Consider the following 27400-nt stretch of genomic DNA (forward strand, 5'->3'; position numbering starts at 1 on the left):
AATAAACTTTAAAAAAAAAGTACAAATTGCTTGTTACAAAGTAGTCATGGGGATGTAGGATATAGCATAAGGAATGTAGTCAATAATATTCTAATAATAACTATGTATGGTGTCAGATATGTACTAGATTTATTGGGGTGATAGATGGGAGAGGGGTTGGAGGATAGGGTGAAAAGGTGAAGGGATTCAGAAGTACAAATTGGTAGTTACAAAATAGTCACAGGGATGTAAAGTAAAGCATAGGAAATATAGTCAATAATATGGTATTAAATATGTATAGTGCCAGGTGGGTACTAGACTAGTCATGGGGATTACTTCTTAAATTGTATAAATGTCTAACCACTATGCTGTACACCTGAAACTAATATAAAATAATATTGAATTTCAGCTGTAATTGAAAAATTTAAAAAGTGAGGGGAAGGTGAAGGGGAATGAGATTCAAATTTCCAGGTATAAAACACGTAAGTCATGGGGGATGTAATGTACAGCATAGGGAATATAGTCAATATTCCCACTGTGTGTGATAACGTGGTACTGTGTCAGATGGTTGCTGGACTTTAGGTATGCAAATTTTGAATAACTGTTGCATACTCCTAAAACTAATATAATATTGTATGTTAGCTATTTTTTGATAAAAATCTTTTCTTAACTAGAATGAAAACACATACACATACACAGACACACACACACACACACACACACACACACACACACCAGCTGAGCAAAAAAGAGAGAATAGAGCAACAAAGGATCAGAATGGAAAGAGCAAGCGGGGAGGTAACCTGGAAGTGGGGAATTCAGGGTTTGGGGGTGATATGGGCGGTATGCTGTGAACCCCATGTCTCTAAGAAAGTTGTCTTCTTTAAAACAAGATTCTGATCTTTGGAAGTTTACTACTGGAATACTGGGTGACGCAGCTGACAGATAATATTGATTTTTGCCTCCTCCATTTCATCTTCCCCTGGAAGAGAGCTGCTTGTTCTCTCCACCATGTTGACCGCTGAAGAGACAAGTCCTTTTTGAAAATTTTGGCCCATACCTGACAACCCTTTCCTTTGTGGTTCCCTGACACAACTGAGAATGGCTTGATTCTTTTCAAAAAGACTTGATTAAAAATAAAAAAACAAAATGCGAGATGTCCTACCAGATTTACTTGCATCACTGATATCATTGTACTCTCTCTCACCAGTCAAATTCTTTTCCCTACTGCCGCGAGAATATCCTTAAAATCCAGATTTAGCCATGACCTCCCTTGTTTAACTCTTTCATGGCTTCTCACTTATAAAGGGATTATACTTTAGTACATTAACTTTCTTATGAATTTTCCTGGGGTGAGAAAGATTTTATACTTCTCTTTACATACTGCCTATTTTATTTATCTGACTTAGGTGGGTTAGTTAAAATTGTGATGACACTTAGGAACAGTGAAAGACGAATATGTATGAGTCTTCCAGCTCTTTCATAAAACTTTCCCAGAAAAGCTTCATCTGAAGGGTCAGGGGTCCCTACTGGATTTCAAACTCTGCTTCCCAGTGGGTGGGACTATAACTCTCCACCTCAAATCCACCTGAAGAATTCAGCCCTAACCCATTTTGTGTACTGGTGTTCTGCGTGAGATTTGAGAGTGGTCTGCTGCTTTAAATAAAAGGTGGGGTGATGAGAAATCATTAGATGATTTCTAAAGTTCCTTTTGGCTCCAAAATGCTCTGAGAATCCAGCCCCCTTCACTTCTTTCTTGATTCACTTTATGTTAACTTTGTTCCATACAATTAATACCTTGTTAGAAAATAATGAAATTTCAGAGCTCAAGAGGTTTCGGCAGTTAGCTTGTCCAGTTTTGCCAAACTGAGCTTCAGTTAATAGGACTCCTGAGAAATATTGATTACTCACAAAAAGGATTATGTAGTCAAATACATTGAGAGACTATACTTTTGGCTCATTGCTAATTAGCATTTTTAAGGCTCTGAAAACTCTTCTAATGGAGATACCTGTTTAACTTTAAGACAGCATTTCTTACATTTATTTGATCAGAGCCCTGGTTTTAATTAATACACCTTTAACATCCTGCTGGATGTCAATTTGGGAAACACTCATTGAGATCATCCCCCTCCTTTTGCAAGTAATTTGAGATAAAAAATGATTTTCTATTGTCACACAACTAGTTATCAGTTCTTAGTCTCATATTTATTCCCTGATTGACTTTCATATGTGCTTCTCTTTTTGCCAACTTTATTAAAATATAATTCACATGTAACATTGTGTAAGTTTAAGGTATATAAAATAGAACATAATGATTTGATGCAAGTATATATTGTGAAATGACTGCTGCAATAAGGTTAGATAACAGATCTTCACCTCATATAGTTAGAATTTCGTATGTGTATGTTGAGAACTTTTCAGATCTACTTGCTTAGCATCTTTCAAATAGACACTATTGATAACTGTAGTCACCATGCTGCACATTATATCCTGAGAACTTCTTCATCTTAAAACTGGAAGTTTGGATCTTTTGACCTATTTTGCCCATTCCCACCACTGCTGGCAACCACGAGTTTAGTCTCTATGAGTTTGTTTTTTGGATTCTACATGTGAGATCATACAGTATTTGTCTTTCAATGTCTGACTTAACTTCACTTAGCATAACGCCCTCAAGGGTCATCCATGTTGTCACAGATGGCAGAACTGTCATTTTTTATGGCTGAATAATAGTCTATTGTGTGGGTATGTATAGATGTGTATACACATATATATCACATTTTTTAATCCATTCATCTATCAGTAGATATTTAAGTGTTTCCTTGTCTTGACAATAGTCAAATAATGCTGCAATGAACATGGTAGTACAGAAATCTCTTCCAGATAGTGATTTTATTTCCTTTAGATATATACCCCAAAGTGGACTTGCTAGATCATATGGTAGTTCTGTGTTTTCAATTTCTTGAGAAACTTCCGTAGTGTTTTCTGTGGTGGCTATAGCGGGTTACATTCCCACCAACAGAGTGCAAAGGTTCCCCTTTTCGCCACATCCTCGCTAGCATTTGTTGTCTGTCATTTTTATAATAGACATCCTAACAGGTATGAGGTAATATATCATTATGGTTGTGCTTTGCATTTCCCTGATGCAGATCAGGTGATGTTAAGCACCTTTTCATGTACCTGTTGGCCATTTGTATGTCTTCTTTTGAAAAATGTCTACTCAGGTCCATTGCCCTTTTATGTTTCAAAGTTTCTCCTGCTTTTTTGGTTTTTTTTCTTAATTAAATTTATTAGGGTGGTAATGGTTAGTAAAATTACATAAGTGTCAGGTGTACAATTCTATAATACATCACCTGTATATCACATCGTGTGCTCACCACCCGGAGTCAGTTCTCTTTTCATCACCATATATTTAGTTGACCCCCTTTACCCTCTTCCACCATCCCCCACTTTTAAATTTAGTTATTTGGGTTTTTTGCTATCGAGTTGTATAAGTTCATTGTATATTTTGGATATTAACCCCTTATCAGATATATGGTTTGCAAATATAGTCTCTCATTCCTTCGGTTGCCTTTTCATTTTGTTGGTCATCTTTTACTGTGCAGAGCTTTTAGTTTGATGTAGTCCCACTTATTTATTTGTGCTTTTGTTTCTTGTGTTTTTGGTATCATTTCCAAAAATAATTGCCAAGACCAATGTCAAGAAGCTTTTTCCTTTGTTTTCTTCTAGGAGTTTTATGGTTTCAGGTCTTACATTTAAGTCTTTAATCCATTTCAAGTTCATTTTTGTCAGTAGTATAAGGTAGGGGTCCAGGTTCATTCTTTTACTGTGAATATCTAGTTTTCCCAACATCATTTATTGAAGAAACTATCTCTTCCCTATTGGGTTTTCTTGCCTTCCTTGTCAAATATTAGTTGACATTATGTGCATAGATTTATTTCTGGGTTCTGGATTCTGTTCCTTTGGTTTATTTGTCAGTTTTTGTGCCAGTACCATACTATTTTGATTACTATAACTTTGTAATATAGTTTGAAATCAGGAAGTATGATACCTCTAGCTTTGCTTTGTCTCAGGATTGTGTTAGGTATTCGGGGTCTTTCTTTTGTTGTTCCATACAAATTTTAGGATTTTTTTTCTATTTCTGTAAAAATTGCCATTGGAATCCTGATAGTGATTGCATTGACTGTATAGATGGCTTTGGGTTGTATGCACATTTTAACAATATTCTTCCAATCCATGAACATGGGGTATCTTTCCATTTATTTGTGTCTCCTTCAATTTCTTTCATCAGTGTCTTACAGTTTTCAGTATATAAATCATTCACCTCCTTAAATTTTTTTCCTAAGTATTTTTTTTTGATGGTATTATAAATGGAATTGTCTATTTCTTTTTCAGGTTATTCATTGTTAGTGTGTAGAAACACAACTGATTCTTGTATGTTGATTTTGTATTCTGCAACTTTACTGAATTCTTTTATTCAGTTTTTTTGGTGGAGTCTTTAGGATTTTCTATATATAAAATCTTGTCATCTGCAAATAGGGAACTTCTTCCTTTGCAGGTTAGATGGCTTTTATTTCTTTTCCTGATTGCTCTGGCTAGAACTTCCACTATTATGTTGAGTAGGAGTGGTGAGTGTGGGCACCCTTACCTTGTTCCCAATCTTAGAGGGAAAGCATTCAACCTTTCATCATTGAGTATGTTAGGTGTGGGCTTCAGTTATATGGCCTTTATTATATTGTATATGTCTTGTTGAATTTGTTTTCCTAGTATTTTGTTACAAATTTTTGCATCTATATTCATCAGGGATATTGGCCTGTAGTTTTCTTGTAGTGTCCTTAACTGGCTTTTGTATCAGGGTAATGCTGGCCTCAGAAAATGAGTTTCAAAGTGTTCCTTCCTCTTCCATTTTTGGTAAGAGTTTGATAAGGATGGTTTCTTTAAATGTTTGGTAGAATTTACCAGGGAAAGCATCTGGTCCTGAGCTTTTCTTTGTTGGAAGGTTTTTTATTACTGATTTAATACCCCTATGTGTTACTGGTCTGTTCAGATTTTCTATTTCTTTATTCAATCTTGGTGGGTTGTACAAGGTCTGACAATTAAATTCACGAATTTGTTGCAATGATATTGCTAACCTTTTTTAATATCAGAGGGATTATTCATTGTTAATTTGTACCAACTAGACAAACAGTTAACCAAGTTTACTATTTGGAAGTGCTGAAAAGGCTGCGTGAAAAAGTTAGACGACCTGAACTTTTCGCCAACAATTCATGACTCTTGCATCACAACAATGCACCAGCTCACACAGCACTGTCTGTGAGGGAGTTTTTAGCCAGTAAACAAATCACTGTACTCACCTGATCTGGCCCCCAATGACTTCTTTCTTTACCCGAAGATAAAGGAAATACTGAAAGGAAGATATTTTGATGACATTCAGGACATCAAGGGTAGTAGGACAACAGCTCTGATGGCCATTCCAGAAAAAGAGTTCCAAACTTGCTTTGAAGGGTGGACTAGGCGCTGGCATTGGTGCATAGCTTCCCAAGGGGAGTACCTCAAAGGTGACCATAGTGATATTTAGCAGTGAGGTATGTAGCACTTTTTCTAGAATGAGTTCACAAACTTAATTGTTTGACCTCATATGTCTGTTTGGTCCATTTGGTCTATAGTATTGTTTAAATCCACTATTTCCTGATTGATTCTCTGTCTGGATGATCTATTCAGTATTGAAAGTCTGTCTGAATGACCTATTCATTGTTGAGAGTAGGGTATTAAAGTCCCCAAGGATTATTGTATTGCTGTTTACTTCTCCTTTTAGTTGTGGTAGTATTTGCTTTATATTCTTGATGAATTGACCCCTTTTCATTGTATGATAAACTTCTTTGTCTCTTTTGACGATTTTTAGCTTAAAGTCTATCTTGTCTGATGTCATTATTACTATTCCTTTTTTTTTTTTTTTTGGTTACCATTTGCTTGGAATATCTGTTTCTATCCCTTTACTTCATTCTATATGTATCCCTAAAGCTAAAGTGAGTCTCTTGTAGGCAGTATATGGTTGGGAATCTTGGTTTTCTTGTTTGTTTTTAATCCATTCACCCATTCTGTTTTTTTTGTTTTGTTTTTAATTTTTTAATTGAGGAACAGTGTGGTTTTCCAGGGCCCATCAGCTCCAAGTCAAGTCGTTGTCCTGCAGTCTAGTTGTGGAGGGCACAGCTCAGCTCCAAGTCCAGTTGCCGATTTCAATCTTAGTTGCAGGGGGAGCAGCCTACCATCCCATGCAGGAATTGAATCGGCAACCTTGTTGTTAAGAGCTCGCGCAGCTCAGTGGCAGCTCGTTGTCTTCAATGTATTTGTGGAGGGTGCAGTTCACTGGCCCATGTGAGAATCGAACCAGCAACCCTGTTGTTAAGAGCTCACGCTCTAACCAACTAAGCCATCCAGCCACCCCCATTCTGTTTCTTTTGATTGGAAAATTTAATCCATTTACATTTAAGCTAATTATTGGTAGATAAGCACTTACCATTGGCATTTTGTTCCATTGAATTCTTCAGTCATTGTACTCTTCAGCTGTAACATTTCTTTTTTCTGTTATGGTTTCTATTTCTTTGTTGAACTTCTCATTTTGTTCATGCATTGAATTCCTTTTCAGATAGTTCATAGATCTCCATTTCTTTAGGGTCAGTTATTGGAATTTTATTAATTTGTTTTGGTAGTGTCACATTTACCTGTTTCTTTGTGATCCTTGATTCCTTGCGTTGGTATCTGCATTGATTTAAGTGGCCTCCTCATTCAAACTTTGCACGTTCACTCCATCAGGGAAAGACCTTCACCAGTCACTACAGCTTGGGGGTACTGGACAGGTATTTGGCAGCCTTCATGGGCAGGCAGGGCTGGTGCTTGGGGTTTGTAGTTGGGTGAGGCCACTGCCCATGCTCTGAGGTTGGGGGGATGCCTCTGGCTGGGCTCTGCAGTGGGGTGGCCTGTTGGCTGGGTTCCATGTTCAAGCAGGACCACTAAGTAATAATATTTTTTGGGTGGGACTATTGATTGTGCTCTGCAAGTCAGATGGGGCCACTAGCTGATCACTCTGGTTGGGTAAAGTCTCAGGCTGTGTTCCCTGGCAGGATGGTACCACTAGTTCAACTCCGTAATTGAGCAGGGCTATGGGCTATGCTCTGTACTTACCCCTGGTTGTGTGGGATCTCAGACTGCTCCACAACCAGATGGTGCCACTGCCCAGACTCTGTTTAGATGGGGCTGCAGGCAAGGGTTAGTAGTCTGACATGGCCTCAAGCTGTGCTTTGGGATCAGGCAGGGCCACAGACTGTGCCCTGGAGTTGAGCGGGGTGCATGTCAGTCTTCGTGATCACCTAAGCCACTGGCTGTGCTCAACTGGCAGGCAAGGTCACTGGCTGGTCTTTCGTCTCATGTGGGGCCATAGGCTATGCTCCGTGATTGGGCTGGGTTACTGGCTGGACTTCCTGTCTAGGCAAGGCTGCAGGCTGTGTTCAGCAATTGGGCAGGGCCATAGGCTGACTTCCTCTGCTTATTAGGGTTGTAGGCTGGGCTGTCTGGCTGGGTGGGATTGTAGGCTGGGCTCTGCCTCTCCCGGTACCATAGGCTGGGCTCCTGTGTTGCCCAGGGTCACTGTTCAGACTCCCTGGTTATGCTGGGCCACATGCTATGCTTAACAGTTGAGGGGGGTGGCTGACTTGTCTCCCTGACCAAGCAGGGGTATGGGATTGGGCTCCACGGCTGCTCTAGTTCTCTCGCTGGGCCTCCTGGGTGGGTGGGACTGGAGGCTATGCTCAACACGGGCAGGGCTGGGAATTTTCTTCCCTTTCTGTTTGGTAAAACAGGCTCCACTGCCCATATGGCCCACTGACTAGGGATCCAAATCAGGCAGAACTGCCAATTGAGCTCCCTAGCCAGAGGAGCCAGTGGCTCAGCTCTGCAGATGGCCAGAGCAGCTGGCTGGGAGCTCTGCTCAGGCACTGCTGCAAGCAGAAATGCCCTGTGCCAAGACCTGACTGAGCACTGTTTGCTGTGAGCCCCACCTCCCTTCTCCATCAAAGCCCTGCAGAGTCCTCCAGTGACCTCCATGAAGCAAGACCTGAGTGGGCCTCCTAGGAAGCGTCCCCCAGCTTGGGGAGCTGAATGTCCACCTTGGGCCTTTGTTTTCCCACTGTAGAAACTATAGGCCCAAGGGGCCCTCTCGGTTTGGCACTGTCAGTGTGGAGAAGGGGTGATGTTTCAGAGTGTGTGTAGTCCTCTTACCCTTCTAGGGTGGGATTTTCACAATGGTGTTTGTTCTGTGGATAGTTGATCTTCCTGTGAGAGGGACTGAAATCCAGAATGATCTATGTGGCCATCTTGATGACATAACTCTCCTGTATGTGCTTAGCTTTAAATAGGTTATACATTCTTTAATGGACTGATACATTATTTCTTATAATTTTGCCTCTCTGGTGCTTAGCTCCGCATTGGGAATGTGGCAGGTGAACAATAAATCTGTGGTGATTCCATGATTGAACCCTGTAAGAAAATGAAGCAGTATGGTATGAATTAGCTTCTGTGGATGTATTTTCGTCTTTTAAAAACAGACTTGCCTCTCCTCCATGCATTCCTGCATTTGCATTATGGGGGTTTTTTCCTCCAAAGTTTCCATTGTCAGTAGTTCATGGTTGTTGATTCATACTGTTTATTGGGAATAACTCTATGGGCTACTTTAATTAGGGGTACTGCTGTTTGACACCATTCAGGGAAATGTTACACTATAAAGGGTATGGATTTGTCACAGAATGACATTGAGGAGAAGTCAGTGATAGGCAAACTAATAACATGCTAGCCTGGTTATTAAAATTGGGCCTTTTGGAGTTTTTGTCCACCGTTTTTTTTTATTGATATCACTGCTTTCTCCTAAGAGATACACATGGGACCAATTTGATGACTTTTATTTGGCAAGAGCAGAAACTAATGCTAGATAAACAAGGTCATAGTAAGTTTACGTAGAGCTCATGCTTCCAGAATACTGTTTCTGTTCTCTGAGGTTAGATATCTGTTTGCAATGGAGAAAATATTTATGTAAGGGGGTAAGATTGGAATGCACTGACAAGAAATGCTCATGTGGACCTGATCAGCTTCAGTGGAACTTATCTGATGTAGTGACTCAGCCTCTGTGACTGACTGTGTGTATCTGCTGTATTTTTACAGGGAATCACTGTCTAGGGACCTGCCGGAGACCACAAGCAAACATGGGAAGGAGTAAGTTTCTCTTTGCTTTTAAATAATTTGACTCTCCATATTAATCCATTATATCCGGGAAATTAGATTTGTAACTCAAAGGGTTTCTTTGTGCACACCTATATTGTATTTCTGGTTAATGTTAGAACGTTTTTGTCTGAAGCAGGTCTGTGCAGAGAAAGACCAACAGACTACATGTTGCTTACTGGCAAGGGTCTTTTTATTTACTGCTACTCTTTTCTGGACATCTCCCAGTATAAGGAGAGAAGGCTCAAACTTGATACTATGAGGTGGGTGCAAAAGTAATTGCAGTTTGAAAGGTTAAAAATAATTGTAAAAACCACAATTACTTTTGCACCAACCTAATACGGTATACAGACCTGCCCTAATCCCAGTTTTTTTACAACTCTTAGCAAAGTTACCCATATGCTTCCAGTGGTTTCTAAGCCTTGTTGATAATAGCATAAACAAAAAACATGATTCTACTGTGCAACAAATGACAGCATTAAAAAAATTCATCCATGAGGTTGATTTGTAAATGCTTTCGATTTCCCCTAAAATGTTAAAGCCTAGCATCAAAAACCATTAAAATTTCTTTTATTTTTCCTTTCTCATAAGGCTATTTATAGTTAGTGGGTAATAGACAAATTTAACATCATTTCATTGTTAAGTTAATATTAACCAACCACTAATGGCTTCATAAATAATCCTAATCAGTGTGGACCATAAAATTAGATGCTGTAAAGGACCTCACAGGGAGACTTGGTGTCACGTGGTATAGAGAGAAGAGTACTGTAGAGAGTCAGAGGCCTGAATTCAACTTCTACCTCTACAACCTTGATCAAATCCTAGAGCTCCCCTATACGTGTTTATGCATATCTGAGGTGGGATTAATATATTCTGCACTTCTCGCCTCAGGAAGCTGTGGTTGGCATAATGTGATAATGCATGTGAAAAGTGTGTTGAGAACTCCTAAGTATAATGGAAGAGAGCAGTTGTATCTGCTCATTGCTGTCCATATTGAATAAGTATATCTTCATTGCTTCAGTCTTTTAACAGTTAAAATGAAGTTATTTGATCAGCGGGGCTGGGACTAGGGTTGTGCAAGTAACAGAGAGTGCCTCCTTATGTATATGCTCTAGGCACTTTGTTTGCCCCATCTTAGTGTGGGCCCTGGTAGGCAGCCCCAAGGATAATGGATCAATCATAGAAAATGTCTTCCTGAACCTTGTTGAGTCAGACTTTGCCTGTTTTCTCCAGAGCTTCCCTTGGAGATTGACTAGCCCCAGGGATTCTGATTCTTTCCCAACCTTCACAAAAGATACCAATCTCTGATAGTTGAGAAATTTTAAATGAATAAATTTTAAACATCTTGTCCAAGTTTTGGGACTAGTCCATGCCATGTCCTAACCGCAAGTCAGTTGTCAACAGAAGCTTCCAGAATAACTCATCGTGGCTTGGTCCTCATCTAATCTCAAGTTTCTGGTGGATTTGGAGAAATGTTCTGCTTGTTGGATTTCATCATGGCCATATGGAGAAGAGAGCTGCACCAAGACAGGACTAGACATTGCTTCTTGTTTCCTCTCTTCCTTTTCAGAATGATCATCAGGTCGTTAGCAAGATCATTAGGTACTGACTTTCAGAGGGACCTCAGCAAGGTTTTGTTTAAATGGTCAGGCATTTAATAGAGGGCTTGCTAAAGGACAGGGCCTGGTAATGTAATCTGCAAGATGGGCATGTTTCCAGCCTGGATATGGGATAAGGGAAGTGCTTCAAAAAATGCTACTTTTATAAACACATGGAAGCTTGTAAAGTGGTCAACTGTTTGTGTTGAGCACTTTAAAAGCCTCCTTAACATCCTGAATCTCAAAGTCTTTATCCTTTACTCTCCACGCTTTACATAGTTTGCCTGATTACTCTTGTTCATTGCTGACATTGTGAGTGAAAAAAGAAAAGATGCTACTGTGAGCTCATTTTTTTCTTTTCTGGCAATGTACAATGAAGTTTTTACTGGATTTGGCAAAGCTTCTCACAAACATAGCTCAATGTGTCATACAAAGGGGCAACAGAGGAAAATATCACAAAGACATGGCACTGAGCCTCATTCATTAAGGAGCCATGAAAACAAAGAACACAGCTGGAAAACCTTACAGTATAGGTGAAACATTGAAATTAAAATTGAGTTGAATTTCTCTTGGTATTCTTTGATATTATATGAAGAAATTATAAATATGTGTTAAATGAAGTATTCTTTTATTTATGTCACATGAAAAAAATTTATGAACAAAGTCTTAAAAAATGGTGGAGGTGGGATGAGGACAGACTTGTATATTTAATTTCTTATTAGGCCACCACCAGTGTTCATTGTTTGTGGCATGGAAATCCCATTTACTACATATGAGTTCTGAGCTAGGGCTTAGTGTTTATGTAGGACACTTAAGAATATGTAACTTTTTTGATATTAACAAGCATCTGTAGAGCACTTCATAACTCACAGATATTTCCCCTACATTATTTTATTTGAGTTGTCAGACAAGCCTGTGATGTAAATAGGAGTTATTATCTTTAATTTGTGTATTATAAAACGGAAAGTTGTGAAAGTCTTATCTAAAGTCCACAACCTGTAAATGGAGAGCAAAAATGCAAACCTAGGCCTAATTATGTCATATCTAGCTTTTTTTAAAATTTATTGGGGTGACAATTGTTAGTAACATTACATAGATTTCAGGTGTACAATTCTGTATTACATCATCTATAAATCCCATTGTGTGTTCACCACCCAGAGTCAGTTCTCCTTCCATCACCATATATTTGATCCCCCTTACCCTCATCTCCCACCCCCCTTACCCTCTGGTAACCACTAAACTATTGTCTGTGTCTATGAGTTTTTGTTTCTCATTTGTTTGTCTTGTTCTTTTGTTGTTTTTGGTTTATATACCACATATCAGTGAAATCATACAGTTCTCTGCTTTTTCTGTCTGACTTATTTCACTCAGCATTACACTCTCAAGATCCATCCATGTTGTCACAAATGATCCTATATCATCTTTTCTTACCGCCGAACAGTATTCCATTGTGTATATATACCACAACTTCTTTATCCATTCATCTATCGAAGGACATTTTGGTTGTTTCCATGTCTTGGCCACCGTAAACAAAGCTGCAATGAACATTGCAGCACACGTGTCTTTATCTCTAAATGTTTTCAGATTTTTTGGGTAGATACCCAGGAGAGGGATTGCTGGGTCATATGGCAATTCTATTCGTAATTTTTTGAGGAACCTCCACACTGCCTTCCATAACGGCTGCACCAGTCTGCATTCCCACCAACAGTGTATGAGGGTTCCTTTTTCTCCACAGCCTCTCCAACACTTGTTACTATTTGTCTTGTTGATGATAGCCATTCTGACTGGGGTGAGGTGATATCTCATTGTGGTTTTGATTTGCATTTCTCTGATGATTAGTGATGTTGAGCATTTTTTCATATGTCTATTTGCCATTTGTATGTCCTCTTTGGAGAAATGTCTCTTCTGGTCCTCTGTCCATTTTTCAATTGGGTTGTTTGTTTTTTTGTTGTTGAGTTGCATGAGTTCCTTGTATATTTTGGATATTAGACCCTTATCGGAGGCACTGTTTGCAAAAATCTTCTCCCATTCAGTTGGTTGCCTCTTTATTTTGTCAATGGTTTCTTTTGCTGTGCAGAAGCTTTTAAGTTTCATATAGTCCCATTCGTTTATTTTAGCTTTTACTTCCATTGCCTTTGGAGTCAAATTCATAAAATGCTCTTTGAACCCAAGGTCCATAAGTTTAGTACCTATGTTTTCTTCTATGCAGTTTATTGTGTCAGGTCTTATGCTTAAGTCTTTGATCCATTTTGAATTAATTTTGGTACATGGTGACAAATAGCAGTCCAGTTTCATTCTTTTGCACGTGGCTATCCAATTCTCCCAGCACCATTTATTGAAGAGGCTGTCTTTGCTCCATTGTATGTTTTAGCTTCTTTGTCAAAAATTATCTGTCCATATTTATGTGGTTTTATTTCTGGGTTCTCAATTCTATTCCATTGGTCTATGTGTCTGTTTTTCTGCCAATACCATGCTGTTTTGATTATTGTAGCCCTGTAGTACAAGCCAAAGTCAGGAAGTGTGATACCTCCATTATTGTTCTTTTTCTTAAGATTGCTTTGGCTATTCGGGGTCTTTTGTGGTTCCAAACAAATCTGATGATTTTTGTTCTATTTCTTTAAAAATGCCATTGGGATTTTGATGGGGATTGCATTAAATCTGTATATTGCTTTGGGTAATATGGCCATTTTAACTATGTTGATTCTTCCAATCCATGAGCACGGAATGTCTTTCCATTTCTTTGTGTCTTCTTCAATTTCTTTCAAAAATGTCTTATAGTTTTCAGAATATAGTTTCTTCACATCCTTGGTTAAGTTTATTCCTAGGTATTTTATTCTTTTTTGCTGCAATTGCAAAAGGAATTGTTTTTCGTATTTCTTTTGTGAGATTTCATTCTTAGTATATAGGAATGCAATGGACTTTTGTACGTTGATTTTGTAGCCAGCAACTTTACTGTATTCGTTGATTGTTTCTAATAGCTTTTTGGGGGAGTCTTTAGGGTTTTCTATATATAGCATCATGTCATCTGCAAAGAGTGATAATTTAACTTCTTCATTCCCAATTTGGATGCCTTTTATTTCTTTCTCTTGCCTGATTGCTCTGGCAAGGACTTCCAACACTATGTTGAAAAGCAGAGGTGATAGGGGACAGCCCTGTCGTGTTCCTGAACGTAGAGCAAAGGGCTTCAGTTTTTCACCATTAATTATGAGATTAGCAGAGGGCTTGTCATATATGGCCTTTATTATGTTAAGGTATTTTCCTTCTATACCTATTTTATTAAGTGTTTTAATCATAAATGGATGTTGTATCTTGTCAAATGCTTTTTCTGCATCAATTGATATAATCATATGATTTTTGTCCTTTATTTTTTTTATGTGATGTATCACATTGATGGATTTATGGATGTTGAACCATCCTTGTGCCCCGGGGATAAACCCCACTTGGTCGTGATGAATAATCTTTTTAATGCATTGTTGTATTCGATTTGCTAGAATTTTATTTAGGATTTTTGCATCTGTATTCATCAGAGATATTGGTCTATAGTTTTCTGTTTTGTATTGTCCTTACCAGGTTTTGGTATCAGGGTAATGTTGGCCTCATAAAATGAGTTAGGGAGTACTGTCTCTTCTTCAATTTTTTGGAAGAGTTTGAGCAGGATTGGTATTAGATCCTCTTTGAAGGTTTGGTAGAATTCACTAGTGAAGCCATCTGGTCCCGGACTTGTTCTTTTGGGAAGGTTTTGGATGACTGATTCAATTTCGTTACTGGTGATAGGTCTGTTTAGATTTTCCAGTTCTTCATGGTTCAGCCCTGGCAGGCTATATGCTTCTAAGAACTTGTCCATTTCTTCTAGGTTATTGAATTTGATGGCAGATAGTCCTTCATAGTATTCTTGGATGATCCTTTGTATTTCTGTGGTGTCCGTGATTACTTCCCTTTTTCGTTTCTGATTTTGTTAATTAGTGTCTTGTCTCTTTTTATCTTAGTGAGTCTAGCCAAGGGTTTGTCAATTTTGTTAATCTTTTCAAAGAACCAGCTCTTTGTCACATTAATTTTTTCTATTGTCTTTTTGTTCTCTATTTCATTTAGCTCTGCTCTGATTTTTGTTATTTCCTTTCTTCTGCTGACCTTAGGTTTCATTTGTTCTTCTTTTTCTAGTTCTTTAAGGTGTAACTTGAGGTTATTTATTTGGGATTTTTCTTGTTTCTTGAGATAGGCCTGTAATGATATAAATTTCCCTCTTAAAACTGATTTCGCTGCATCCCAAAAATTTTGGTGGGATGTATTTTCATTGTCATTTGTTTCTATGTATCTTTTGATCTCTCCTCTAATTTCTTCTTAGACCCAGTCATTGTTTAAAAGTATGTTGTTTAATCTTCATGAATTTGTTGTTTTTCCTGATTTCTTTTGCAGTTGATAGCCAATTTCAAACCCTTGTGATCAGAGAATATGCTAGGTATGATTTCAATCTTCTTAAATTTGCTGAGGCTGATTTTATGTCCCAATATATGGTCTATCCTTGAGAATGTTCCATGTACACTAGAAAAAAATGTATACTCTGATGTTTTAGGATGAAGTGCTCTATATATGTCAATTATGTCCATTTCATCTAATGTGTCATTTAGGGCTGCTATTTCGTTATTTATTTTCTGTTTGGATGATCTATCCATAGCTGTCAATGATGTATTTAAGTCCCCTAGTATAATTGTGTTTTGGTCAATTTCTCCCTTTAGTTCTGTTAGTAGTTGCTTGGTATATTTCGGTGCTCCCTGATTGGGGGCATAAATATTGATGACTGTTATGTCTTCTTGTTGTATAGTCCCTTCACCATTATGAAATGTCCATCTTTGTCTCTTGTTATCTTTTTCACCCTGAAGTCTGTTTCATCTGATATCATTATGGCTACACCTGATTTTCTCTGGGTACCATTTGCTTGGAGTGTCAATTTCCACCCTTTCACTTTGAGTCTATGCTTGTCCTTGTAGCTGAGATGTGTCTCTTGGAGACAGCATATGGTTGGGTTTAGTTTTTGATCCAATCTGCTACTCTGTGCCTTTTTATTGGTGAGTTCAGTCCATTTACATTTAGGGTGATTATTGATATGTGAGGATTTCCTGTCATTCTATCTTTAGTTTTCTGCTAAGACTGTGTCTCCATTGTTTCGTTGTCTTTTTGTTGTTGTCTATTATTTCTGTCTGGTGGTATTCTATGATGTTTCCCTTTGTTTCTGCTTTTATTAGAGTATATATTTCAGTTCTGGATTTTTTTTTTTGAGTGGTTACCCTTAAGTTTATGTAAAAGAAAGTTTGATATTTACAATATTCCATTTTTTTCAGCATATCTTCTGACTCCATTCCCATATTCTGGTTCAGGCCTTTACTCTCCTCCTTTTTATATTTTGGTTGCCACAAATTGTCCCTGCTGGTGGTGGTCGAATAGCCTCCTTTAGTATTTCTTGTTATGCATGTCGTGTATTAGAAAATTCCCTCAGCTTCTGTATGTCTGGAAAGGTCTTTATTCCTCCTTCATATCTAAAGGATATCTTTGCTGGATATATTATTCTTGGCTCATAATTTCTCTCTTTCAATAGTTTGAATATTTGGTTCCAATCCCTCCTGGCTTGTAGAGTTTCTGCTGAAAAATCTGATGATAATCTAATGGGCTTTCCTTTGTAGGTTACCGTCTTCTTTTCCCTGGCTGCCTTGAGGATTCTTTCTTTGTCGTTGATTTTAGACAGCTTCAATACAATGTGCCTTGGAGAAGGCCTGATGGGATTGAGGTAATTAGGTGTTCTATTTGCTTCTTGGATTCGAGGATTTAGTTCTGTCCACAAGTTTGGGAAGTTCTCATCAAGAATTTGTTTGAATATATTCTCTGTTCCCTTCTCTCTTTCTTCTCCTTCTGGTATGCCCATTATTCTTATATTGCTCTTTCTGATGGAGTCAGAAAGTTGTTTCATTTCTTTTAAGTCTCAAGTCTCTTTCTTCTTCCGTCTGTGCAATTTCCAGGTTTCTATCTTCGATGACACTGATTCTTCCCTCCATCTGGTCAACTCTACAACCTAAGCTGGTTATTTCATTCTTAATTTCTTCTATTGAGTTCTTAATCTCCAGAAATTTTATTTGGTTCTTTTTTAAAATTTCAATCTCTTTCAGTAAAATGCTCATGTTGTTCTTTGATTGTGTTTCTGAGTTCATTAAACTGCCTTTCTGTGTTTTCTTGCATCTCGTTGAGTTTTTTCAGAACTGCAATCTTGAATTCTCTGTCATTTAAGTCACATGTTTCCATATCTTTAAGTTCCTTTTCTGGAGACTTTTCACTTTCTTTCTGAGCTGTCTTGTTGCCTTGGTTATTCATGGCAATTACTGATTTATTTTTTCTCTTCCTCGACATCTCCAGGAGTGGCTTCTGCAACAGGTTGATAGGAAGAGGTCTTTCTTTTGTTTTCCAGTACTTGTTAGTAGAATGTTTGATTTTCTCTCTGACTGCAGCCTTTTTTCTCTCTCCCACACGGTAGTGCTATGTTTTCTCTGCACTATTCCACCTTCTCACACAATGGGGGGATTCCCTGGGAGACGGGCTTCTCTGTTAATAGTTCGCCTGAGTCACAGGGCGCAGTGTCCCTGTGGGTATGCAGAGAGCTTTTGAAGTTTCAAAGCTCTTCCTGCACCAGATTCAGAGCCCGTATGTTTCAGCAGTTCTGTTTACTCCTGCAGGGATCCGCCCAGATAGGTGGTGCCAGCGGTGGGGTGAGTTGTGAGAGGTGGCCCAGAGCAATGGTGGTGACCACCACCACAGCCGGTCCTGCTTCCACAGCTCCCTCCCCTTTGCTGGAACTAGTTGGGCTGCGAATATGCATCTGCGGTCCACAGTTCTCAGAACAGCAAATATTCTGTTCTTTTGATCTGACACTGCTACTGTTCCGCTTCTAGCACCGGGTAGGTGGGGGCGGGACGAGCTCTGGGAGGGGTGGGAGGGGGCGGCTAGTCTCAGTACCTAAGGCTTCCGTTCTCTGCTCGGCAGTGAGGGCTTGAACCACCGTCTTCAGCCTTCTTCCCTCAGTCTTTTCTCCGAGCTCTCTGCCATGTGCGTTGGGTTCAGCCGTGTTATATGCTGTCCCCTCAGCCCTGTGGGCCATAAGCGGAGCCCTAGCAGTCCGAGTTCTTCCCTGTCCTGCAGCTGCGATAGTTCCGGGGTGCAGCGAGCTCGGAGCCCTGAGCTAGGTCTGCATCCTGCGTCCATGTGGCCCCGTCTCCGCACTTCTCCCTTCACTCCTCCCCCGCTCGTGCGATTCGCCCACCTTTAGGTGTATTCAGTAGTGGGCCTTTTCGTCTTGCCTGTCTGCTGTGCAGGGAGTCCTTTGTGGAGTGATTGTTGTTCGATTAGTTGTAAATTCTAGGGGAGCTTTACAGAGGCTCACCTCACTCCCCCATTTTGATGACATCCTGTCTAGCTTTTATTTTTCAATAAACCATGGTCTTAATACCCTAGTCATCAGCAGTGTATAAAAGTCAATGAAATAGTTGGGAGCCAGGGTGGCCAGTTAGCTCAGTTGGTTAGAGCATGGTGCTGATAACACCAAGGTTGCCGGTTCGATCCCCGCATAGGCCACAGTGAGCTGCGCCCTCCTTAAAAAAACAAACCAACAACAAAAATAAAAAGTCCTGGGAGCTATCTGTTGCTGTGACAGGAGTGGAAGAAAATATTTTCTAAGATTTATGATGATGTTCATATATTTTTCACAGCATAGGGGACGGGATAGAAGGGCAAAGAGAAATGGCTGTGTTCACCATTTGTCATGACAGCTAAAACACATGTGTATCAGATAGTGGAGCTCCTCAAATATCAAAATCCTCTGAGCAGTGGGGATCAATGGCTGCAAAGGCAGCAGTACTCATTGGCGGTCACCAAGGGAGGTAGTAAGATAGTTCAACTCAGAAGCTTGCTGTCTACAACCCACACTGGGAAGTACCTAAAGTAAGGGGCCTAAGACGCCACTTATTTGGTGAAAGTCACTCTTCTTGATCGACAGATTTCTATCTTTATGGTTTTTCTTAACACAAAGGATATATATAATACATCATGGAACACCAGAATAGTACGAGACAACAAGGGGAGATGCTGTTACAAAAAAAAGAGCAGCATAAATAAAATTACATATAAGATTTAGTAGAGAATTAACGTTTTTACAAAAAGAGAATGTGAGGATTTTACAAATGTGTACAAGTATGTATAGGCCCACAAAATATTACACATGTAATACTTGAGTTTTTATCTTTAATCATCTTCAGATGGAAATTAAAACTTTATACTACCTTTTCATCTCCCCTTGCCCCTGAGCAAATGGTATATTCATGACAAAATGACAAAAATTGCAGTAATCCACAAAGCAATTTCTTGGGAGTTTTCTTGCTGAAAACTTTTGGGGTTATTGTTTTGTTACAATGTTCGAGTAGAATTTGATTTTTAAAACATAGCTGTTTTCCATCTGAATTTTTTCCTATGTCAGAACACACTTCTCTTATTGCATGTTCTAAGTGCTATAGCAGCAATTGATGGTATTTATTAGCCTAATATGCAGTTATTGATGGCTAATTTCACTGTGTACTTTAGGAACAGAGCTTCTGGAAAAAATTCATCATGCTGTCTCGATAATAGCTAACCACATGATGCTCCTACTCCCTTTTTACAAAATAGGAATAAAATTTCACCATGAGTCTTCAAAAGTATTCATTTTACTTTGTTAGATAGAAAACTATCTGGAATAGCTGAATGATAGCCAGCAGACAGGTCTTATTTGTGGAGAATAGTTAAAATAAAAGTATGAAGATACTTTAGCATTTTTTCTATTTCTCCTCTTCCAGTATTTAGTCTTCAGAAATAGCTTTTACCTAGCCTAGAAGAAAATCCCAGGTCTATCAAATCTTAATCTGAAAAGTCAGTTTCCATCTCCATTTTCCATACTTAATGGTAACATGCCCTTGGTGTTCTTGTATGTGTGAACATAGTGCCATGCTATAGAGAAACAGTGGCAGTGCTGCCAGGTACAGTCGTTGTTTTTTATGACAACGTAGCAGCATAATTCCTTTGGGTCCCTGTTTCCTTTAGCCCAAGGAACCCAAACATGTCCCGTCACTTATCAAGACTTCGTGGAAGGAAAAATGGTTTATAGCTACCACAGTAAATCTCTAAGCTCTTTGATTCACGGCCAAGCTACTGTTCAGTTACGGCCAATCCTAAACTTAAACTCTGAGCATACAGCTCCATATTTTCAAATGGGGAATGAATATTCACACTGACAAGCTTTGTAAAGTGACTATCTCATAATGTATTGCCTAATTTTATTTGACAGCTCCCTGCTTTATAGTTCAAGTGTAGGCACACATTTAAAGACGATCAATTATTTCATTTTCTGGCCTATATTAAATCTGAGAGTCTCTTTATTACAGTAGCATATTCATGCCTCTGCAGTTTAGATGATGTCACCAATTTATCATAAATCCTTAGCTTCCTAATTTTATAACAGTAATACAAATCTGCTTGGGGCTGACATCAGCCATTATTTTTTCCTGGCAAGTCTTTCTCACCAGGAAAAAAAACAACAACAACAATTAAAAAAAAAACAACTGAGCTAACTCTTTAATGGTCAGGCTACTTTTTTTTTAACTCATTATAGGGCTTGATGCTTTTTGTCTTTGGTGCAATTCTCTCTGACTTATCTATTTAAGAGAAAAATAACCTTTGCTACATACGTTTAGAATGTTTTCTCAACCTCAACACCTTGACATTTTTTTCAATTGAGGCAAAATTCACATAACATAGAATTGACCATGTTAAAGCATACAATTCAGAGGCATTTGAAGCGTACAATTCACAGTGTTATGCAGCCATCTAGTTCCAAAACATTTTCATCCCCTCCAGAGGAGACCCGGTATCCATTAAGCAGTCATTCGCTATTCCTCCCTCTCCCCAGGCCCTGACAACCTGTAGTCTGCTTTCTGTCTCTACGCATTTACCTATTCTGAATATTCACTGAAATGAAAGAATGCAATATGCGACCTTTTGTGTCTGCCTTTATTCATTTAGCATAATGTTTTTTTAAGTTTATCCATGTTGTGTTAGTACCTTATTCCTTTGTATAGCTCAAAAATATCCCCTGGTATGCCTATACCACATTTTGATTATCCGTGTATCAGTTTCTAGACGTTTGAGTTGTTTCCACCCTTTGGCTATCATAAATAGTGCTGCTATGATCATTGATGTGCAAGTTTTTGTTTAAATACCTGTTTTCAATTCTTAGGGCTATATACCTGGGAGTGAGTATTGCCATTTTGGACCAGGTAATTCTTTGTTGTGGGGATTGTCCCGTGCACTGTAAGATGTTTAGCAGCATCCTTGGTCTCTCCCCACCAGATGGCACTGGCACCCACCCCTCCAAGTTGTGACAACCAAAAATGTATCTGGCCAAACATTTGGAATACTGCCAAATGTTCCCTGGGGCACAAGATTGCCCAAGGTTGAGAACCACTGATTTAGAATAAAGGAAAGGAAATCTTTAGAGATAAGCTGGAATTCACATATTACATTGTTTTTCAAAGAAGTAATTTGAGTCTAAAGGAGGATATTACATGGTTCTGGAAACCAAGGTGTAGTCTGGTCCTATAATAAAGCAGCTATATCCTTGGCTAAGGCAGATAACCTCTGCAATCAGTTTTCTCATTAGTAAAATGAAGGGATTGAAGTGGTTCAGTGATTTCCAGTGTGTTCAGTGATGTCCTAGGATTTCTATAGGGGTCTTAGGAGCCACCAGGAAGGAAGAGAGGAAAACGAGGTACTTCTGGTGAATAGCACCTCCCCTTCAGACAGAGCAAGCAAAAGTTTGAATTCTGCCATCATTTCTAGAGCAAGTTCCCGTATAAACAACATTGATTTCACCAATGAATAGTCATTTCTGAAATTCATGTGTTAATTAACAAAGTCACTAATTTGTCAGTGAGACTCCATTTCTTAAATCTATTATGCTCTGCTGTTGTGGGCAGGAGAGAAAGCTGAATGCTATCTTTGAAGGCTGTCTGAATAGAATAGCCACCTCGGGAATGTGGCCTTTTGATTATATATAGTATGTGTTCTATCAGGACATTTATCTACTCCTAGGGTCTAGATCACAGCTAATTTAGCTATAATATAGATAATATCACGCTGTGTGTTGACAAGTTGTAAAGCATTCACTATAACACAGTTATGTATTTAAAACTGTATTTCATAGTTGGTGATTTCTATTCACCTGCCTTTTTCCCGTTAAATAGTGATTATTAGTTATAGTTATTTCCAGACAGAACTGTAATCAGTGTAGCTAGGGCCCATAAACTATAAAGAAAGTTTTATGGTTGTAACAACTGTCAACACTGAGACTAATGACCTTCTTGCTGATATAATTGAGGTACTAGTGACAGAAATACCCATATTTGAAATTCTCCTATTTTCATGGTTCCACCTGATTGTATGCTTAATTTTGTGCAAATTAGACGATTTTTCTAATGTACCACCATACAACAAATTCTGAATTATTTGTTTCTTGTGGGTAAGACACAACCCCAGTCCATAAATATCATGTGTTAGAGTACCATACATTTAAATCAATTGTTGTCACTGGTAGTAGCTTGATTGCTGTCATCTCCTATTTCATAAAGCATACTTTTTGATAAGAAGGAATTCTAAGTTGTAAGACTTTTTCAAAGACAATTTGTGGGAGAAACTATTAGACCATTTCTCTGTATCTCGTTCCTTATGAAGCATAAAATCATTAGACAAGAGACATCTGAATATGCAATCCAAAATTTGGCTTTTAAGCAAACCATATTGACTTAGTAAGACTCACTCTGGAGGGAACCATATTTGTTTTGTTTTTAAAGAATATTGACTTTATAGATGTGCATTACCTCTTTGTCTTCTCTCTTATAGAAATCCATTTCTGGCCTTTTCTCCACATTTATTCCCGGAAACCTACCTGTTACCATCTGGCATTTCATTGCATACCTCCGGTAGCATAAGGATGTCTTTTTTTAAAGTCTTAGGGAGTGATCATAACTACCACATTGTCAATAAGAAGCAGGTTCAGGATATGAAAGCTATTAATAACAATTATTTCTTCTCCCAAACCCTGTGACTACTCACTGACACTAGCTCAATACTGTAACTTCAAATTATTTTTTAAATATCTAAGTTCTTGACTGGATTTCAGCTCCCTATTGCTGTGGACACATATACTACATGCCATTCTAACTAAGCTGCAAGTTTGTGACAACCTGATCGGGTACGTGAGCACCACCATACAACAAATTCTGAATTATAAATCTACGTGCTATCAAAAAAATTAACCTTTCATTTCCACAAATAGGTTGTCGTGGTGAAATACCATTGAGAAATAATCTGTTTTTTCTACCTTCCTAAGTAATAGGAGGATGATCCAAATAGTATCATTTTAGTTTGTATGATTTTGTTTTTTACTAAGTGAAATGTCACTAAAATTTGAGACTTTGTTTTTCCAAGGAAAGTTATTTCCATCAGTCTGTGATTTAAAAAACAAACTATTTAGTACCTACTTCAGCAGAAAAAAATACTGAAGGCATTGTATGTATGCACAACTGAGTAAGTAATAGTATCAAAATAGTAGTATCAAAATGGCTTAGAAGCAAGAAAACAAGAAATTATGAGTGTGACACTTCATAAGGTTTTTTTAAATGTAAATCTGAGCACACGGTTGGGTGGGGGAGGGTGCCTTGTTGATTTTCTCTTCTTGCTTATTTGTTTACTTATTGTTTGTTGTTGTTTGGGGGATGTTGGTTGCTTGGCTGGAAAATAGTGTGTTCACACCCCCAAAGGATTTGGATATGATACAATACTCCCACTGAACAAACATGTTTCCAGTTACAAAACTCTTCACAGTTATAATTGAAAGGACCTAAGCAATCATATACAACCCCTTAGCTTCACAATTTAGGACACAGGCCCAGATAAATTAAGCAACAAATGCAGACTCATGCAGCCAGTGTAGTGCCACAGCTGGAACAGGTACCTGCATACTCTGACTCCAAAGTCAGGACCTTTTCGCCATGCCACACTGTTCTCTTCTCGTGTGCTTTCATTTGTCTCAGTCAGGGATGGTGACAGTGGTGAACAGATGTTGGCTTTCTTAGACTTCACCAAGATAGTCTCAAAAGGCAGTTTTCACGTGACAAACAGAAGGCTCAGATAAGGGGATAGCTTCCCATGTTCTGTAGTCTTTATGAAAAATTCACAACTAAACAGGATATTAGAGATTTCTATTTGAAGGGAAAAATAGCTTCCTGGTTAGCATGTGGACTCGTTCGTTAAAGATTCCGTCTGGTACACCAACATTTACACAGTAATGTCTAGGAACACACTTTCCATTTGAATAAATACATTTTGCAGATTGCTGATGTTCACCTTTTTAATAGGTGTTTAAAAGCTTTTTAAAAACTCTATTTTATGGAAATAGTTGTAAAATCATATAATGTACTGCCTTCCTAAACAATATCCTGAACATCATATCGTCCTTTCTTGGTGGCTCAGATTCCCCATTTTAAACATAATCCTTGATGCCTACAACTTCAGGAGGTTTTAGTGTGAGGGTGGTTAGAGCCTTCTCTAAATAACTGGAAGGGCCTGTCTCTTTTTTCCCTTGCCTGCATATTAAATGAGCTTTCGCTTCTTGTTATTGTCAATGTGTTGATCTAGTTCAGCCTACTCCTGCCCTTTTTGCTTTTCAGCAACAATGTGCACTGAGGCTTTGGAGTCTCACAGCCAGTCTTGTGGATGAAGGTTGAATAAATTGATCCCCTATTAGTCTAAGGTAGCTGGGGCTCCTCTGTAGGTAAAAGCACAAGATAAGTTATAATGCGTGACTTTGGCCATCTCTTGTTTGTTTCTGTTAGGTTGGTGCAAAAGTAATTGCGGTTTTTTCCCCCCAATTTTTAACTTTTTTTTTTTTTTAAAGATTTTATTGGAGAAGGGGAACAGGACTTTATTGGGGAGCAGTGTGTACTTCCAGGACTTTCTTTTTTCCAAGTCAAGTTGTTGTCCTTTCAGTCTTAGTTGTGGAGGGCGCAGCTCAGCTCCAGGTCCAGTTGCCGTTGCTGTTGCTAGTTGCAGGGGGCACAGCCCACCATCCCTTGCGGGACTCAAGGAATTGAACTGGCAACCTTGTAGTTGAGAGCCCACTGGCCCATGTGGGAATCGAACCGGCAGCCTTCGGAGTTAGGAGCATGGAGCTCTAACCACCTGAGCCACCGGGCCGGCCCCAATTTTTAACCTTTTAAACCGCAATTACTTTTGCACCAACCTAATAAGTTCCTGAGATGGGATTTATTTGAGTGACTTCTGCATAGTGATGTATTACTATCATTGATATCCAGAATGATTATTGTAAAACGTTGAACTATCAAATAACCTAAAAGCCAATAGAAAATAATTATTTAGTGTATTTTGTTGTAGCTATTCATGCTTCTTTAAACATATATATCTGTCATATATGTAATTTTCATTTCTTACTCTATTATTAAGAACTTCTTTGTGGTCTCTTGTTAAAATTCTAATAATGATAGGCTATCAACATACATTTGACCAAAATTGAAGCTAATAAAAGTAAGCATATAAGTTACAGTAAAGGATGCTTCCTTATGAGTTTGTTACAAATATCAGGTTCTTATAAATAAGAACCAGAAATAGGCCTTAATTTACTTTCTGAAGAATTTCTGAAATTTTAAAATCTCATGATATTCCCTCAAATGTTTATGAATCATCAAAGTGTATTGTAGCCACTACGCAACATTAGATAATTGAAAGGACATATGAGACTCTCATAAGGCTTTAATAATGGCTAAAGGTACAATGCAACAGGAGAAAGATGGCTCCTAAGGCCATTTTTAGTCACACAGGACACACTTTGTCTTCTAATTGTGAACCACCAAGGTTATGTGCAAGATAACCTTGGTTTCAGGGAAGCCACGGCCATGTTCACTGAGAATCTTTGATACCCCACTGGTCAGGTAGCTGAAAATAGGCTGCATATGCAATTAAAGCAGATGCAAACCTCAGTCTGTACATTTTCAAAGCAGTGTAAACAAGCTAGTACCGAGTACCTCCACGGGAGTTTGAGACTTTAAAGAGCACTTTATAAAGCTCTAGTACATTTCATCTCAAACTTAACCAAGTGGACCAAACTGCCTGGCATCCTTGGAGTGAAGCATACAGACTCGCTGCCAATTAACCCTCTCCTTACTCATGTATTTTATGTTTTCTAAGGGCATTTTTATTATCAGCTTGGTAAATCGCATTTTCCCTTTCACGGAAGAACTGTAGCCATGACAGTGACAACAAGTCATACTACCATTTATTGAGCATGCATTCTTTGCCAGGTCCTGAACAAAGTATTTTATTTACATGACCTCATTTATAATTATGAGTTTGGGACTGTTACTACAGTTTTACAGGTGAAGAAGTGAAGCTTAGGATTTTTGCTTGCCTCACATAGCTATTTGCTCTAACAACTCTTTTTCTTAGTTTTGAAATGTGTAGCTGATGTGTACCACTTAACAAGCTTGGGATACAATTAAGATCCCATTCGTTACTCAAATTAAACAACCACGTCCCTTGGTGATGCAAGAATGTTTGTTTTCCTTCCGTGACCCACCCTGTTCCTGTGAGAAATTCCAGAACTCTGTTAGGTCTAGAGGAATAGGCCCTGACTCTTGCATTAAAGAAAACATAGTGGAGTACTATGTTCACGTGTAGAAAGTCCCTATTCTCTCTTGCTTTTGATGTTCTTGCCACTGTTGCTGGTATATAGTCTCACATCAAAAGCAGGGCACCCAAACCAGGCTTTCGGGTTCCAGGGAATCACTACAATAACTGAGGCAGTTTGCCCCAGCTGAGCACCTTTCTACCCAGCATTTCACTCAGCTGTGCTCACTCCATAATACAGTATATCATAGCTGATTTCCCAATGTCCCAGCTATTTGTAACTCTTATCAGGACAGCAGTAATCCATCTGGCAAGTTTCAGTAACTTTGAACTTTCAAAAGGGATCTTGGTCTCCTTTCTCGCAGAAGGAACTTCCCAGCCCATTCAAGCTTGGTGTACCAAATGGATTTTGGAGAGAATGGCAAGACTCCATCTGTCTCCAGTATCTCTAGGTCAAAGGTTCCCAAATTTTCTGAGTTTACAGTGCCTTTAGTTGTCACAGTGATTTTCGTAGCAGCCGTAGAATGAAAGAAATACTTAATAGTTCTATGTATTAAGTAGTTAGGTCCAAACAACTTAATAAATATTTATATCCTGACAGCTTAGTAGCCATTTGAAAAATAATATACATAAATTGAAAGAAAACAATGTTTTTATTTAAATCTTAAGTAGCCCTGCAGTTATTTACTAATGGGATATATGTGCTTGTTGGGCACTGCACAGCTTCTCAGACCTTGGCTTCAGATTGGGTAGTGGAGGATAGTAGATACAGGAGGATACTACCTCCATTTCATATT

General features: G+C 38.6%; 1 protein-coding gene across 3 annotated transcripts in view; it reads left to right on the plus strand.

Moving 5' to 3' along the window:
- The window catches only part of PRRG1 (proline rich and Gla domain 1), a 114492-nt gene that overhangs the window by 41913 nt on the left and 45179 nt on the right, over positions 1 to 27400 (plus strand). For all 3 annotated transcript variants that reach the window (XM_019718199.2, XM_019718200.2, XM_019718202.2), the window contains exon 2: positions 9187 to 9237. In XM_019718199.2, the coding sequence (XP_019573758.1) occupies positions 9228 to 9237 (10 nt within the window). In that variant the 5' untranslated portion in view covers positions 9187 to 9227. The remainder of the gene's footprint in view (positions 1 to 9186; positions 9238 to 27400) is intronic.

Source organism: Rhinolophus sinicus, chromosome X, assembly GCF_036562045.2.
Source record: "Rhinolophus sinicus isolate RSC01 chromosome X, ASM3656204v1, whole genome shotgun sequence".
In the NCBI taxonomy this organism is placed as follows: domain Eukaryota; kingdom Metazoa; phylum Chordata; class Mammalia; order Chiroptera; family Rhinolophidae; genus Rhinolophus; species Rhinolophus sinicus.